Here is a 16,304-nt window from a genome sequence, read left to right on the forward strand (position 1 = left end):
CCAGGCACCCGACATTCTGCAACCAGCCCAGACGACAAGGTGAGCTCCTCTGCTTCTGCGACCTTATCAAGATGCAAGGCGAACGTTTCCGAAGCTTAGCAGAGAGCTCACCCGTGATCAGGGTGTACTAATCCGTCAGGCCCAAAGTGAAACACTCCCTACGCCAGCACAATTAAATGCACCTCCTCCGCGGGAGGAGGTGCGTGAATGCACCTCAGGATCCCCCACCGTGCCGACACTGTGGCGAACAACCGAACACATCCCATATCCTCTGGTCCTGTGGACCGCCCCCACCTCGATTGCCTGCCCCTACAAATCTTTCCCTTAAACCCCATGCCGGGTGGCTGACAGAAGCCACCAGCACCGACGACCAACGGTACCTTGCGGCGTTTATCGGTGCTGCACTGAAGAGTGCCGCAAGCGAGGCTCTGGACTGAGGGCCTTTTCACCACACCACCCAACATGGAAATAAAGTTTCTCTCTCTCTTTCCACGGTACTTGGTGCTCGTATGTAACATCATGCGTGGATTTATCTGGAGATTTTATTGTAAGCTGCTTTCACGAGTTTTATGCTATCTTTGTTCACCGACGGCCAAAGAGAAAACCCAGGTGAGCGAGAAACACGGTTCATCGCGCACACCACCCCTGGTGGCAAAATCCCCAGAATAATCAAATTCAAAACGACCTAAAGGATGCATGGGCGCAACTGAAGACGTTCATATGCGAGAGCCCGTCACTGGAGACGGCAGAAAGTTGCGCGTATTTCAGGTAAACAATACTTGCTGATGGCCTGTATTTATTACTGCCAAATTATGAAGACACAAACTTGTTCAATGAGGGAGAAGAAAGCGCCGTTGCGCCTAATTTGAGGCGTTATGGTGAGGCGAAGGGCAAGTGGCGCTTGCCGGAGTGAACATCTGCCGCTGTGTGTGGATCCTTCGACGCCCTTCGTGGTCAGTCGTACGACCGCTGTCAATACGCCGCGTGAACGCATCGTTCCGGCAATATTAACGGCGAATATTATTAAAGATATTTGCAATTATTGTTGCAATGTTTGGGCTAGTGGACAGTCCAAGAATTATTTCGAAATCCTCCTGATCTCAACGCCAGCATTTGAACAGCCCTTACCTGGGCGAAAAGTTATCTTTATTGCTCATCTACATATTTAAAGCTCTGATGTTTTATTTCCTCTTCTATACGATGGCACAGACAATCCTGGCACACATTACAGTATGGATTGACAGGTGTCATTGTAAATTTTTCTTGATTTCTTAGTGAATTGGTTATAAGCTTCCATGCAATCTTCTGCTGGACCTTCACTCAGGGAGGAATTTAGCACTCGCAAGTCGTACCAGGTGGCCTGAACTAAAATAAAACAGCAAAAACACATAAAAACGCTTCAATAATTGCGCTACAACACTGTTAAATACAAATTAAACAAACACGTCACAGGCCAGCGCGGCACACGGAGCACAATCACAGCGTAAGCTCCTGGAGCGGCTCAAGAGTAGCTCCAATTTCGGCACCACGCTCAACAAGGTCTTCGCGGCAAAGTGTATTTGCCTCGTTTTGACGAGAACGATCTGAACTGTCCGCCCGGCGTCGACACGGCGAGCTTCGGATTGTAATGCTCTCTGCACAGCAATCTGCTGAGCCCGATGATGCCTGGTTGTAGCCGCGCACGTAGCTCTGCGATTCGCTTCTTAAACACGGTTCGTACCTTGCGAGGAGACGCCATAGCGTATACCAAAGGGGTATCTAGAATACGTGGCGAACATCTCACATCGCAATCGCGTTGATTGCGCGCCTCGTCTGAATCGCACCTCGTCGTCGGCACCTGCTCACGCTGCGTTTGCAGGCACCTTAACTACATGGCGCCACCATACTGGTGGAGGCTGGGAATCGCCTTTATTTTTTGGATTGCGCGCCTCATCTGAATCGCATCTCGTCGTCTGCGCCTGCGCACGATGCGTTTGCAGGCGCCTTACCTAGATGGCACCACCATACTGGCGGAGGGTCGGGTCATCTGCGCATGTGCGCCTGCCTAGGGAGCGTTTATAGGGCATTTTCCCGAGGCCCGATAGCAAGGGCTTGCGTGGCTCAGCGGTAGAGTATCTGGCTCCCACGCAGCGGGCGTGGTTTCGATGCCGGCGGGAACCGGGTACTTTTTTCGCATTTCCGGCGATCGCGGTTACGGTCCCCAACGGCGGCGGCGGACACATCGCGAACCGAAACGGCTATTGGAATCAGCCCATAACAGCTTACACTGTAAAAACAACGCAAGTATATCTTTCCTGGATTCCTTTGTTTCAATAGAGTGACGTTTCAGGAGAACAACTTGATCTGAAGTGCTTGTTTTCTAGGCAAGGCTCTGAAACTGACTCAAGATGTCGAATATTCGATGAGGAAGGCTCCCTGCAAGCGTCCTTTCAGAAGCGCGTCAAAGCATACTGTATTTAGAAACGAGCATTATAAGGACGGTTCCTCGATTTCGTGCTCTGTCTCGCTTATGCTTATGAATTATGCGAGAAGAAAGCAAAATAATTCCGAATTCATGCACAAGTAAGACTCTTTGTTGTAACGGTCAGTCACTGCCCTTACGTGTGCGGAATATATAATTGCATTGTGAGCAAAGCAATATTAGTAGTTTACTTGTTGAGAAATCAAAATTTTGTGTTACTTATGGTGCTTCTAAAGAAACAGGAAGCGAAAATGCGGTAGTGAATAAAGGAAGGGGTCAGTCAACTGAAGACAATATTTCATAGCTTTCTTTCATGTCGGACACTACGCAAATTGGAAAGAACCTGGTTATATTATACGAATAGCATGCAGAACGGTGCAGAATCCTTTAGAGATTCTGCACTAAAATATTCACGTTAAAGGACGATGCGTGCGATGACGGTGCGTGAGGCAAAAGTAGGCAATCGAAGCTGTGTTTTTCAAGCGAAGCTTTGTATCTCGCGGCGAAATTGTGTACAGAAAACTGTGATCATCGGCATTGCTGCAAGCGTCGCCTTCTTGCTCAGCTGGCTCGTTGGCGCCCCTCCTGGTGATGATGATCTTTTATCATCATCAACAGGAGGGGCGCCAACAAGCCAGCGGTGGAAGAAGACGGCGCTTGCGCCAATGGCCAATAATCGGGTGGCAGTAGGTAGCTAAAAACAATTCTTTTTGAAAATGAGAAACGCAAAGTGAAAGAAAGCAAAAACAAAAACAAAGAAGATTTGGCATAACTAGTCTAGTGTACCAACGAGCTGTCAGACTAACTGAAGGGTGAATTTTAAATGAGGTTACAATCAAAGCCAGAATAAATACAATGTTACTAACGAATTTGGAGAAACAACCTTCAGTGAAATGAATGCCGATCTGATAGGTAGAATAAAGTTACAATAATTATCAGGGTAATCGTCTTGTTTCAGTTAAAAATTCAAACACTGCGCAACAAACGTCTCTGTGACAATAGCCGAGGGTGGAAGCCCGAAATGGTAATAATACTGGTGTATTTAAACTTCATCCAATTTTGCAGAGTGGAGCTTCGAGTAATATCTTTCGCTGGTTTAAATAACGTCGTCATGATAAAAAGTAGTGGCCTATTCTATCAATTGCCTTACAATTGTGGCACGGAGGGGACATCGTCAGACCAGCCCTATGTAAATAGAAATTCAATTCCGGGATGCGACAGCGTAATTTTTAGTATGTAAGTTCAAACTGCCGAGAAAGACACCACTGACTATTCCAGCCAAAAGCGAGATGCTGAAAGTCTGTAGATGGGATCAGCGATAATTTCCTCCTGTTTCGCTCGTGGTCATGCTCGGCACGCGCTTTTGCCACTGTTCCTGCATTCGTCGTCGCCGTCGCATTCCTCCACAGCTGGCTGCGCTGCCGCTACTTATTCCAGTGTAGAATTTCACTTCTGTCATCGTAATGGGGAGGCCGCGTTTACGGGGGTATCAGTCATTGCATAATTGGGTATGAGCCATTCATGTTCTTACGTAATGGTCAGATTTATATATGAAGCAAGTTAATTTAGAAGAATCGCAAGCGGCAATGGCGGGGGAATGCTGCTAACCACGCCACCGAACAAACTCGAAGGCAAGCGACGGCGGCGGACGGCGGGCATACGTCAGTGACGTCGTTCTCTCCGTCGCAGACGAACGTGTGTGTATCCTCATAATTGAGAAGTGCTTTAATCAACCCTGGACATTATCCCGCACGCTTCAGCTTCACTGGTTAACCATCTTCACGGAGAGGCAGGGCCGACAATTTTTTTATATCCAAAATGCTTGTGTTTAGGAGTGGTTGCTATGATTGAAGATGGTCCCACACTTTGTAATAAATCGAGAATGTTAGAATACCTTGTTAGAAGTCAAATTCAGCGCTGACATCTTCTCGTTTTGGCCCCACAAAAAAAAATTGTGTGCAAGGAAGGAAAAAAAATTAAGACGAAATGTTGATTGCTGAGAGAAACCTCGTTCCCCACTGAAGATCGATAATAATAAATGAGCTCAACTGAGCAAGGTGGAAGGGAAACATCATGCAAAGCAAACACTGCTTCTTAAGCTAAGTTTCTGATGTTACTAATATGATGGGGCCATGCTAGATCGAATGCAAAGTCCGACACGAAGTTATTTAAATGAAGCAGCAGGGGATATGCGGCAGTCATGAAGACAATACGTAAGGCCTTCAAGAAAGTCCAGTCATTTAACCAGCTCATCGTAAGCAAACGTGCACCATCCACCAACATTTTGACTTTCTCCTGCCCGAACGTATCTGTTCTCATTTTTCTCCATGATATCAGGTGGTTCGAATATCTCGGCCCCTGCAGCAAGTGGTCCCTTCGAAGCCATCCAGTTTTAAGGCTTAACTATCTGAAATAATTCGCGGTTACGAATCTCACTCCTCACGTCATAATTATTCGATATGAACCCTTCAGATATTGAATCTAATGATAAAAAACCCTGAGGATTCGTAACTAGTAGCATGGCTTCCATCGTGTGTGGTGAACAAGTATCCAACAAGTAAAATATTTCTGTTGTACTTCATGACACTCGGAGAAAATGGCATATTTTTATCTGCCGCTCTGGTACCTTCCAAGAGTTTTCTGTTAAAACTTCTCCTTCGTTCAAAGTAAACACAGGCCGTTCTTTATTTTATACTCTCTTAGATTATGTACGTGGGTGAAATTCAAAAGTAGAGTAATATACAAAATTTCTCATTAAAAGATTGGTCTACATATTATATAACGAATCTCTTAAAAGATAGAAATTGAGAGTAGCAAATATATACGTACCCGGCATACTCAAGGAGACGTTAAATATGCCACATGTTCTGTTTGTATTCTCGTAGAGCTGCATCTCCCAACCTTGCTTCAGGGTACCTGCGAGTACGAACGAAGTCCTAGTCAAGTATTTGTTGTGTCTAAGGATCCATTATCATTTGGTGTGCTTTGCCAATGTACCGTAGTTTTAGTCACATCACAAAAGTAAAGTGAGCAAATGTTCGCGATTGCTATAGCAACAGCTTCAACAAATAGCCTCGTTAGTGACTCCAAGATTTAAACAAGCGACTTTTGCCACAAACAAGCCTCTCGCGGTCAACGAAGTGGCTAGAGCACCAGTAAAAAGAAACAGTTTCACCCGGAAGGCGAAGCATCCATTGCGATAGCAAATTAGTAGAGAGCGCTACGGAGTAAAGATAGTAGTTTTATCAGCTGTATAAACTTGGACATGTAGTAGAACCAGCATCGCGCAGAACTGTGTCGACGCCGTCGGCGTTTTGCGCACCTTCGCACCGAACACGCGCGGCGTCGGTGACTGTTGCCGGTGCCTCTGACGGCCGCTCGGAGGTTTTCGACGAGATCAGAACGGGACACTCGTCGAGCAGCGTCCGAAACCTTTACCACCTTCTCGCCTCGCAACCTTTTTTATATAAATACGCATTTGGTGCTGCAGCTAAACGTCGCCTCCCCTCCCTCCCTCCCGTCCCCCCACTGCCTTTCGCGCGACGGAAGAAATCGCGTTTGCTCTCCGCCGTGCGTTCGCTCCCCGTGAAAGTGCGCTTTCACTCGCACATACAGCATACGGCGCACGGCGACGATTTCATCGCCATTGGACGTCATACGGAACCTCACGGCGACGGCGACGACGACGGCAGAAATCCGCTTGGGGTGTCTAAATAATTGCTATCGCATTAAAAATGGCCTCACAGAAGATTCACGAAAGAACGTCGCCTGTAGTGTGCTCCAGATGATGTTCAAGGAAGAATCCGAAAGCATTCATGTTCAGTCATGAAGGTGATGTCTCGTTTGAAAAGCAGCTTCCCACCAGGAAACATTTTACTTGCCTAAGCCCTTAACAGCAATGAATTCGGCTATATTTGTGGTATCACGCTGAAAGGTGTTGGCAACACAACTCAAATATTGTAAAGTAATTGATGATTTGTTGACAAAGGCAACAGTAGAAGAACACTGTAGTGGAGGCATTACTTAAATAAGCATGAACGCACTCTAATCGGTATACCGCGCTCCAAGTAAACTTAACAGCCGAAGGGGACTTCCGGTGCGCAGTGAGGCAGCGCGCTCTACGCACTCCTGACTAGGACATGATATGTGGAATCTCGTGTCTGCGGTTGCTTCCGATAACGTGACGTGTTGCCGCCCTCCTTCCACTCACCCTTCCACTCATCCTTTCAAGCCGCAGCTGGTGCATCGCTTGAGCTGTTTGATTTCGCACTGGCACTCTTGATTCGCTAGGAACGGGGATATGGCTGCATGAACTCTGCTTGTCAGACACACCGGTAGGTAATCAAATAGTCGTTCTTCGGTGACTATTTGTTTGACTACATAATTCAATTATCACATAACCTGGAATTCCTCGAATCGTAAGGCCTCCTTCTATCCTTCTGCGATTTGCAACGAATCAGTTGGCGCACCACTGGCACCTCTGATAGCAGCGCACGACAAGCTTACATCACAAACGTAAACCGCTGTTTCTGTCTCCATCACCGCGTGTGGAGTTCCTTGAGGTCGTGATGATCGATTAAGAACTACCGCAGCTTGTCAGCGCTACCATGTTCACAAAGTGCGCGAAATGCGATAACAGATGCGGAATTCACATGCCACTTGTCAGATGGCGCGTTGGTCTTCTCGAGCAGTTGCCTACGGCAACCATTAGGCTACGCTCCAAAGGCGTCGCACACGAACGCACTCGAATACGTGGCGTGGAGTTCGGAGGATAATAAATTAATGCGCCCAGCGCCATCAAACAGCACGATCTTTATTGCAATCAGCGCATGTGTCGTCGTCACCTTCTTCGAAGCGCCACCGAGAACAAAATGGTAAGCCTGCTTGATTGCGTTGGCCATCGCGAATAAGCGGATCTATGCTGGTCAATCGGGGAGCTGTGAAGATTAGGGGGTCGTAATAAGGGTTCAGGCACCTAAAATGCATGGTTTCGCAACAACAGCAATGGTGGCCTGGAGATGCTGGGATGGACTCCACGTTATAGTTCCCAAAGGAGGTGACATCGATGATTCGGTACCTGAGTGTGCTATAAGAAAGAAATTTGTAGGATAAGCCAGGGCTCTGATGTGGTATCTAAACGCAAACAAGAGAAGCGGCTAGAAAAGTGGCATGATCCGGTAATTTTCATGTCGTGTCTTCTGACGCCCTTGATGATCGTTGTCAGTGAGCGCGCGAGCTGGATGCATTTGTCAGTGTACTGATCGACTTCTCGAAGTTTGGTGTAGGAGCGTCAGGTCACTAGGGTAACAAAATATCCATAGGACGCGAAAGCTCAGGTCCACATAAAATTTTAAAAAAGAAAAAAAATGCCGGTGGTAGCTTGCACGGCGGTATTGTGAGCAATAGTAACCAACGGGAATATACGGTACTCCAGTTAGTTTTATTGAACGAACCATGCATGCTTCCTCAATATATTGCCGAGTGTGTGGTTAAACCGCTCAACCACACCGTTAGCTTTAGGGTAGTTAGCTGTTGATGTCTAGTGAAAAATGTTGGGAGGTGGGCTGCGTGAAGCACGGCTTACCGACATGAGGACATGATCTCTATCATTCAGTACGTCTCGAGGAGCACCTATGGCGAAGTACAAGGTCCCGAAAAATAAAAAAAAGAAAGCATACCAAGTGTAAATACCCTTGCACTCGCCGCGCAACGCTTGAAACAGCGAAGCTGGGCAATCGTAGCCAATCATTTTCCAGAAGTGCGCGCCAACTTTTCGTCTTATTGCTCATGATGATGATAATTTCTTTTCGCCCGTCTTGGACTTACGGCCGTCACTGCGCGTTGCATAGCGCAGCTTGCAACTCGGACACCGCCTTCCACCGCGTTCCAGCAGACCCGCTTCGTGAATGCGTCTCTCTCTCTCTCCCTCTCTCGCTCTCATTTTCTTTATGTCTCTCCCGAGCAAAGCGCGCAAAACGTCTTCTTCACTTCACCTCGCAGAGCCCGAGCCTGAGAACGCGCCAGCTGTGGACGAAGACGACGACGCTCGAACGCAATCATATGGTTTGCATAAATGCATGTTCTGTTAGCGTGGTATGTACATGCCCGAGTTTTGATTGTTCCCCTTTTCAGTCCTTGATGGGCTGGTATCATTGTACACCGTATTTCTGGGTGAATTGAATAAAGGCAATAAAGAAAGAAAAAAAAGGCTGTATAGCCTAGCGGTTACGACGCTCGCCTGTGGAACGTGGGTACGCAGGCTCGAATTCCGCCTCGGCAAGAAAATTTACTTTCTTTTATTTCTTCATACGAACTACAAATTACGGCTGGCTTAAAGAGTTTCACTGTTAAAAACAAATATGTAATCAATATTGCCGCGCGACCACCGCTCGAGGCATGTTGCGTGGAATTTATTGCATATGTTTAATATCAGTGTCATCATGAGGCATAGTGTTTTAACACAGCTACAGTCTGTAAGTAATATTGATACCGCGCAATAAAAAGTAGCGCCAGTCAGGAGAAGAGGATTTCACGTGTAGCGGTAGAATCGTTCTCGCCAGCCATACTGTTTGTATATCGTTGCCTTTCTTGTAAATATTGCAAATACACCTTTACATGTGACTTCTGCAGCGAAGAAATTGGCGGAGTTGCTGGGTAACAACTCTGACTCTGTTCACGGTGATAGTAACTGGTGAATGGTGGTCGCAGAGGGAAAGAGACAGTACGGTTGTTACAATGGCGAACAAGGTGACCGATACGCCCGCAGGCAAAACAGATTGGCCGATCGTCTGCGGTTCCCTACTCGGCTAGACTTCGGCAGCGTGCAGGATACCGCTGACCAATCGATGGAGAAGGAGCATGACGCAGCTGTGAAGCGGCAAAGGCACATACAGAATGAACTCCAAGATTAGCCAGTTCTTCGCGAACTATTTCACGCACAAGTGGTGCTGTGGGCAAGTTGTTGGGCTCAGTGGTGCGGGAAAAAATGGCTGCAGGAGCCAAGCCTTCAAGTCCTCGCCACACTATCCGCGCCAGGTTATCTGACGATGATGGTTGCTGCATTGGCCTACCCCTTGTCGTGCATTGATGACGCTTTGGATTGCATGTACTGAGTCAAATACTTTTCATGCACAGACCTTTCGATTAGGCTATTGGTAAATCTCGGTAGATGACATGGATCGTCAGAAAACTGCTATCGTAATACCTGACGGCCTCTACCAATTCAAGGTTATGCCGTTCAGCCTTTGTAATGACCCAGCAACCTTCAAAAGAATGATGGACTTGTTACTTCGCGACTATAAATGGTTCACATGTCTGTGTTATCTAGATCATGTGATACTCTTTTCACCAACTTTCGCGAGTCATCTGATGCGTGCGTGGTCCATTCTCGAAGTTTTCCAACGCGCCGGCTTGCAGTTCAACTCATCCAAGTGCCACTTTGGACGTGACCAAATTACCGTTCTTGGCCATCTCGTCAGTGCCGCTGGCGTTTAACCTGACCTTGACAAGATTCGTGATGTTTAGAACTTTTGCAGTACCATCTTCTACCGTAGACGTCCGAAACTTTCTTCGACTATGCTCCTATTTCCGTCGTTTCATCAAGAATTTCGACAACCGCTCACCCACTCACCGACTTACTTAAGAAGGACGTTGCATTCAGGTGGGGCCCAGCACCAACCAAAGGCTTCTCCGCCCTCGTGCGCTTGCTAACGGCTCCCACATTGCTGGCTCATTATGATCCATCTGCCGCCACTGAACTTCACACGGATGCCAGTGGCCATGGCATTGGGACTGTACTCGTTCAATCGCAGCCGTAACGAAGATCACGTAATTGCATACGAACGCCGCCTCCTGTCACCCGCCGAGATAAATGTTTCCTTTAGTGAACGGGAGTGCCTGGCGTTAGTTTGGGCTGTAGCTAAATTCCACCCTTACTTGCACGGCAGCACATTTTCCGTCGTTACCGTTCAGCATGCCTTGTGCTGGCTGTCGTCACTTAAAGAGTCCACTTGGCGATCCGGTAGACAGCGCTACGGCTCCAAGAATATTATTTTCTGGTCTTGTACAAGTCAGGCCGCTTGCACAAGGATGCCGACTGCCTCTCCCGTCATCCTGTCGACATCCCTGAATATTATGCGCATGACACCGAGGCTTGCGTAATGACCATTTGTGATCTGCGTGACATCCACACTGAATAACGGCGTGATGACTTATTACGTGTTCTCATCGATTGTCTCAATTCTGGACATTCGGAGCCCACTCTGCGCATGCTCGTACTCCGCAACAACGTTCTCTAGCATCGAAGCTTGCGCCCCGAAGGACCAGATCTTTTACTCGTTGTGCCACCCCATCTCCGGACATCAACTCTTGAGCAGATGCGTGACTCACCTACAGCAGGCCACCTAGGAGTTACTCGTACGTACGACCTCGTACGGCGGCGCTTCTACTGGCCAGACCTGTACCATCCGTGCGCCTCTACGTTGCAGCCTGTGCGCTCTGATAGCGCCGCAAGAAACCTGTTGTGCTGCCCGCTGAATGCCTTCCCCCATTGATGTGCCCTTAGAACATATCTTCTCGTGCCTTTTCCGACGTCGAAATCTGGCAATAAGTGGGTTGTTGTCGCGACTGACTAAGCGACCCGTTACGCGATCACGCGAGTTTTGAACACAAGCTGTGTAACTGAGATGGCGGACTTCCTTTTACATGACGTCATCTTCAATCACGGCATAAACCAGCAGCTCCTCACTAATCGCGGCCGCACCTTGTTGTCCCGCGTCGTTGAAGACTTACTTGGTTGCTGCTCTGCCGAGCAGAAGCTTTCCACCGCCTGCCACCCGCAGTCTAACGGACTCAACGGAGAGGCATAACGCAGGATGACAGAAATGCTATCTATGTACGTTTCTGACGACAACACTGATTGGGACAACGCGTTCCCCTTCGTGACTTTCGCTTAAAATTCCGTCCCGTCACTGAGACCGCTGTCTTTTCACCCTTTTGCCTTCTGTTTGGCCGCCACCCTTCATTGCGCTTTGACACAGTGCTTCCTTCTTAGACGAACAGTTCCACTGAATATGCTCAAGATATCTTCGCCGGGGCTCACACGGCGCGCCAGAATGTCGGCTCCTGCCTCACCGACTCTCAGGCCGCACAGAAGATCCGGTACAACAGCCGACATCAGGACGTTCAGTTTTCCCCTGACTCCGTTGTCCTCCTATGTACGCCATGTCTCTGCATCGGCTTGTCTGAAAAACAGCGGCCGCGCTACACAGGGCCCTATACGATATTCCGGCAGCTTGGTGATGTTAAGTACGAGATCGATACGCTGGACTCGCCTGTCCCGACTGAAGTTTTGCATATGTCTCGGCGAAAGCCTTACTTTGCCGCGAGTTCATCTCCATTGAAGCTGCCACCGAGACAGCGCCTTTACAGGCGGGGGTTATGTTACGACAAAACCAAGAGTGGCGCCAAAGTCAGAAGACGACGATCTGACGTGTCGAGGTGTCGACAGCCATCTTGTTTGTATATCGTTACCTTCCTTGCAAATAGTGCAAATACATCTTTATATGTGTCCTCCGCAACGTAACAATATTGATCCGTCACCCATCTTCCTTACATTTGGAATAAGGTTCTGTACGAATCTTCGCAGATTGTTGTTGTCGAAAGTCATTTTCCCTGTGGCCCAAATTATGAACGTGCTGACGTCTTCTTCCATAAATATGGCTTCAAGCAGGAGGCTTTGTTACCACAACTTGCTCTTACACATCAGTTCAGTTTTAGTGCAGCAACTTCAGAAGTTAAATATTTTCAAACTGCATGAAAAATCAGCCTGAACTATAAATTTCTTGTTTATTTGCATAACAAAGAGTTTATCTTTACAGAAACTATATTGACAAATTGAGCTGTGCCTCAGAAGCTTCAACATGGATCAGCAGTGCTTACACGCCGCCAACTGCTTGGCTTGCGATGGCTATATTTCCTTGGCAAACTGAAAACCTTGCCAAATCTGGGAAAATTTATTATCCGAGTTAGGGCAGAACTCACTTCGGAAATTGGCAGCACTGAGGCAATTTAATTCGTAGAGCAGTTTACCAGGTATTTATTGGTACGTTCGACTGTTTCATACTGCACTATAACTATAGGTTTTAAGAAATGACGAGCCCTCTCTCGATTGTAGCTGGAGAAAATTTGCCCCACATGAACATGCTGAATGAACTAGGCGAATTAGCTCCGAGTGCTCAATTGCAACCTGCCGAATGTAAACCGCATCACGAGAGCTCATGAAAGCGCTTGAAAGCGACCAGACAAATATGTCAGGAGTAACGAATTCAGTGCCATAGGAAAAGAAATACAGTGCGGCCGGGCACCGGATTAAGTTGGATGCCGAAGTGAGCAAATTTGCAGGGAAGGCAGGAGTCAGTTAACAAAGCGGTAATTTTTAATCACTGGATTAAGGCTTTGCCTCCATTGGATGTAAATTACACTGTATATGACCGCGAACGCCTGGTTGAGTTGAAATTCAGCAGAAAACCCATTAGAGCAATTGACCAAGTTTCTATAACAGTAAACGCTGTATATTGGGACGGTAAATTAGGCACTTCTGAGCGCGGAAAATCTTATGGCAAAAGGTGAAGGCTGGACGAATTAACACATGGGCATGTAGAGATCTCAAAGAGGATTTTGTCTTACAGTGGTCATGAACATGGTAATGCTTATGTGAGTGATGATTATACAGAAAGAGAAGAGAAATCGATGCTCCTTGGCGTGAGAAATATTCTAGTTAAGCAAAAGACGCGTATAGAAGATTGAAACTATGTTCGGTATTTCTGAACGTACAGTAAGTCTGCACTTATGATACTGTGAAATAGTGTAGCCAAAGGAAGCTGACAAGAAGCAAAGCGTTTATATTTCACATGAATAATAATACCTTCCTGAACAGAAGTGCGTAAGTGGTCGCGAAAGAAAATTTTGAAGCAGAGTAAATAAAAATTAGCTTTATACACTCACCTAAACCTCCTATTAAAATTGTGTTGTAATGGTCCTTAATTGGATCGAAAAATGTTCCGTCTACGGTGTATCTCACTCTGTGAAGAGTCAAACATTGAAATTCGTTTTAAATAGAGAGAAACAGGGCGTTCAACACTTGAATATACAAGCTGAAACTTACGTATAATTTTTGTAGTAATATGATCTGTTAAAAATGATGTCCGTCTCAGTTATATTCCACATAACGTCTACTGCACAGAATACCTTCCATGGTTTTGTTGTTCTGTAAGTCCACACTGGCTCCGTTGTGTTCAAGAACTGTAAGCAAGATGAATCCCTTTCTATGAAACACACTGATGTGACAAGTTTTCGAAAAAAATCACAGTAGTCCCGACTATCATAAAAAAAAGTGCGCAGCTTGCACTATTGGTGCAAGCCTGGAGTGAACAGGCGAGCTGGTGACCGAACTAGCTCCTTACAGGTTTTACTAGCCTTGGCGTGTTTAGCAGCAGCGGCTTCGGCGCGATACTCCGGATTAGCACGTAATCGCCGCATTCGTTCTCGGCTGGCGGCAGGACGAGCTTGCAGCTGAGCGGCTTCTTCTTCTGGAGTCTTGTATTTCTTCGGCCGTCCCATGTTACATTTAGTTAGAGCGAAGTCTACGAGAGTGGAGTGTGTCGTCGTCGCGGTGACATGATCTTTATAATCAGTGCGACGTCATGGCCAAACTCCACAAACTGTTGTCATGACTAAGGCAAGGAAGAAATGCGGCGGGAAGCCCTGACATGGCTAGGCGAAGCTGGGCAAATGATTGCTCGGCAACCGCGTTGACGGAGCGGGTCTGCAGGAACGCGGTGCCGGCATTCGAACGCGGTGTCAGTGTTGCAAGCTGCGCTATGAAACGTGCAGTGACGCCATCGCTGGTGCGGCTGCGGAGGAGTGTTGCCGGCGCTTGGAGAAGCGAGGGGCAGCTTCGATTCTGCGCCGTCGCTTGGCTAACGCTTCCTCGGCTCTCTTTGGAGGATCAGCTCGACGCCGGCGATTGTATTCTTGTGTGGCCAAGCGGCGTGATTCCCGGAAGGCGGCCTCTTCTTCGGTAGTGCGGTTCTTCCCCGGTCACCCCATGGCTGCTACTACCATCCACACACTAGCAAGCCCGCCGTCACACCTTCTACACAGAACGTTTAGGGCAAGCGGAGTAGACGCGCTGCGCACAGTGTCTAGGGGCGGAGTCCTGCGGAGCTATCGCACAGTTGGTATGGGGTTGCTAGGCAACGGAGTGACGTCGTAGCTCAGCGATATTTTGCGGTTGCGTCACAACTTACGACCGGCTTATAAACAGCTCCGCTGTTAAAACTTTCTTCGTTGCCTGTGTGCTTTTGCATTTCGCACGTGTTAAGACATACCAAGAGCGCGAAAAAGCAGCGCACATGTTTTTAGATACGATGCATCTTATGCTCGGGGCTATGTACTTCCCTGAATCCGCCGTGCGGCGTCCACATCCGTACTGCGCATGCGCATCCTCCTCCCTGTCCTCACCTTGTCTCGTCTCCTCTCCTCTCGGCACTCCTCCTCTCTTCGCCGACGCTCCTCTCCTCTCCGGATTGCGCAACGAATGGCAAACCTGCGGCTCCGTGCGCGATAATGCGAAGAAGCATAGGTGGTGAGATGCGCGACGGTAGGCGCCCCAGAGGCACCGGCAACAGTCACCCGCCGTGGTTGCTCAGTGGCTATGGTGTTGGGCTGCTGAGCACGAGGTCACGGGATCGAATCCCGGCCACGGCGGCCGCATTTCGATGGGGATGAAATGCGAAAACACCCGTGTACTTAGATTTGGGTGCACGTTAAAGAGCCCCAGGTGATCCAAATTTCCGGAGTCCCCCACTACAGCATGCCTCATAATCAGATCGTGGTTTTGGCTCGTAAAACCCCATAATTTAATTTTTTTTAACAGTCACCAACGGCGCGCACGTTGGTGCGAACGCGGGCAAAACGCCGACGGCGTCGACAACAGTTCTGCGCGTTGCTGGTGCTGCTGCGTGTCCAAGTTTACACAGCTGATAAAACTACCTTGAGTCAACCCCATGGCTGCTTCGCATGGCTCAGGGTTCCCCTACGGGAAGATGGTGTAATTTTTTTTCTCTGCGGCTTTGTTCTAACTAAACCTAAGGGAGGAAATGCCCACATCGGCATCTATTCACTGTGTGGCCCCAAAGTTATGACAGACGGACACTTCTGGGAACCGTACAAAATGTTGCAGCTTCTAGACGTTCTAGACTTTTCTAGGCTTGTGTAAGCCTTGAAAAGTTGCCATCTTAACCACAAAAGAATTGTGTTCGATATACTGAGAAAGTATTTCCCGTGCTGCATGTTAAGGAAAAGCTCCTTGGTGTTTTTTATATGTATTGTTGATTTAACTCCCTTCTTGCTGGTAAAGCTTAAACTGATCCTGCAGCCTTCCCTAGGCGTTATCACTGTGTGCGGCGTACAATATTTTGTAGAGTTTACATCTAATATATAATAAGATATTACGGCGCTCCATACTTCTCCTTCGTCTGTGTATGTGTTATTTGAGCACCTCTTGTGACAGTTCCTAAACTAGGTGTCTCAGTGAGCACACCAAAAAATTGTAAAGGTTATAGCGTCATGCGTTTTGGGTTATAGCGCAATTCTAGTTCATGAACTCGTCCACTTGAAGAGCCGCACATTACCTGCACAAAAAGAAATTGAATGCATATTCCACTAATCAATAAAAACTCACTCATGGGTTTTAACTAATTGCCTTATGGTCCATATTTCAATTACCAAATTGCAGCAGTGGAGTTCGCAAGGCGAATCCACTGGGAACGAATTATCTGGG

At 47.6% G+C, this 16,304-nt stretch overlaps 1 protein-coding gene across 1 annotated transcript; it reads right to left on the bottom strand.

Moving 5' to 3' along the window:
• Nucleotides 1–1,158: 1,158 nt before the first annotated feature.
• Nucleotides 1,159–13,758, bottom strand: LOC125946876 (uncharacterized). The gene is made up of 4 exons (XM_049670998.1): nt 13,626–13,758; nt 13,466–13,542; nt 5,291–5,377; nt 1,159–1,365 (listed from the first exon to the last, which is right to left on the bottom strand). The coding sequence occupies exons 1-4, from the start codon at nt 13,685–13,687 to the stop codon at nt 1,226–1,228; spliced, it is 366 nt and encodes a 121-aa protein (XP_049526955.1). The 5' UTR covers nt 13,688–13,758; the 3' UTR covers nt 1,159–1,225.
• Nucleotides 13,759–16,304: the final 2,546 nt, after the last annotated feature.

This window comes from Dermacentor silvarum, chromosome 7 (genome assembly GCF_013339745.2).
Source record: "Dermacentor silvarum isolate Dsil-2018 chromosome 7, BIME_Dsil_1.4, whole genome shotgun sequence".
Lineage (NCBI taxonomy): Eukaryota > Metazoa > Arthropoda > Arachnida > Ixodida > Ixodidae > Dermacentor > Dermacentor silvarum.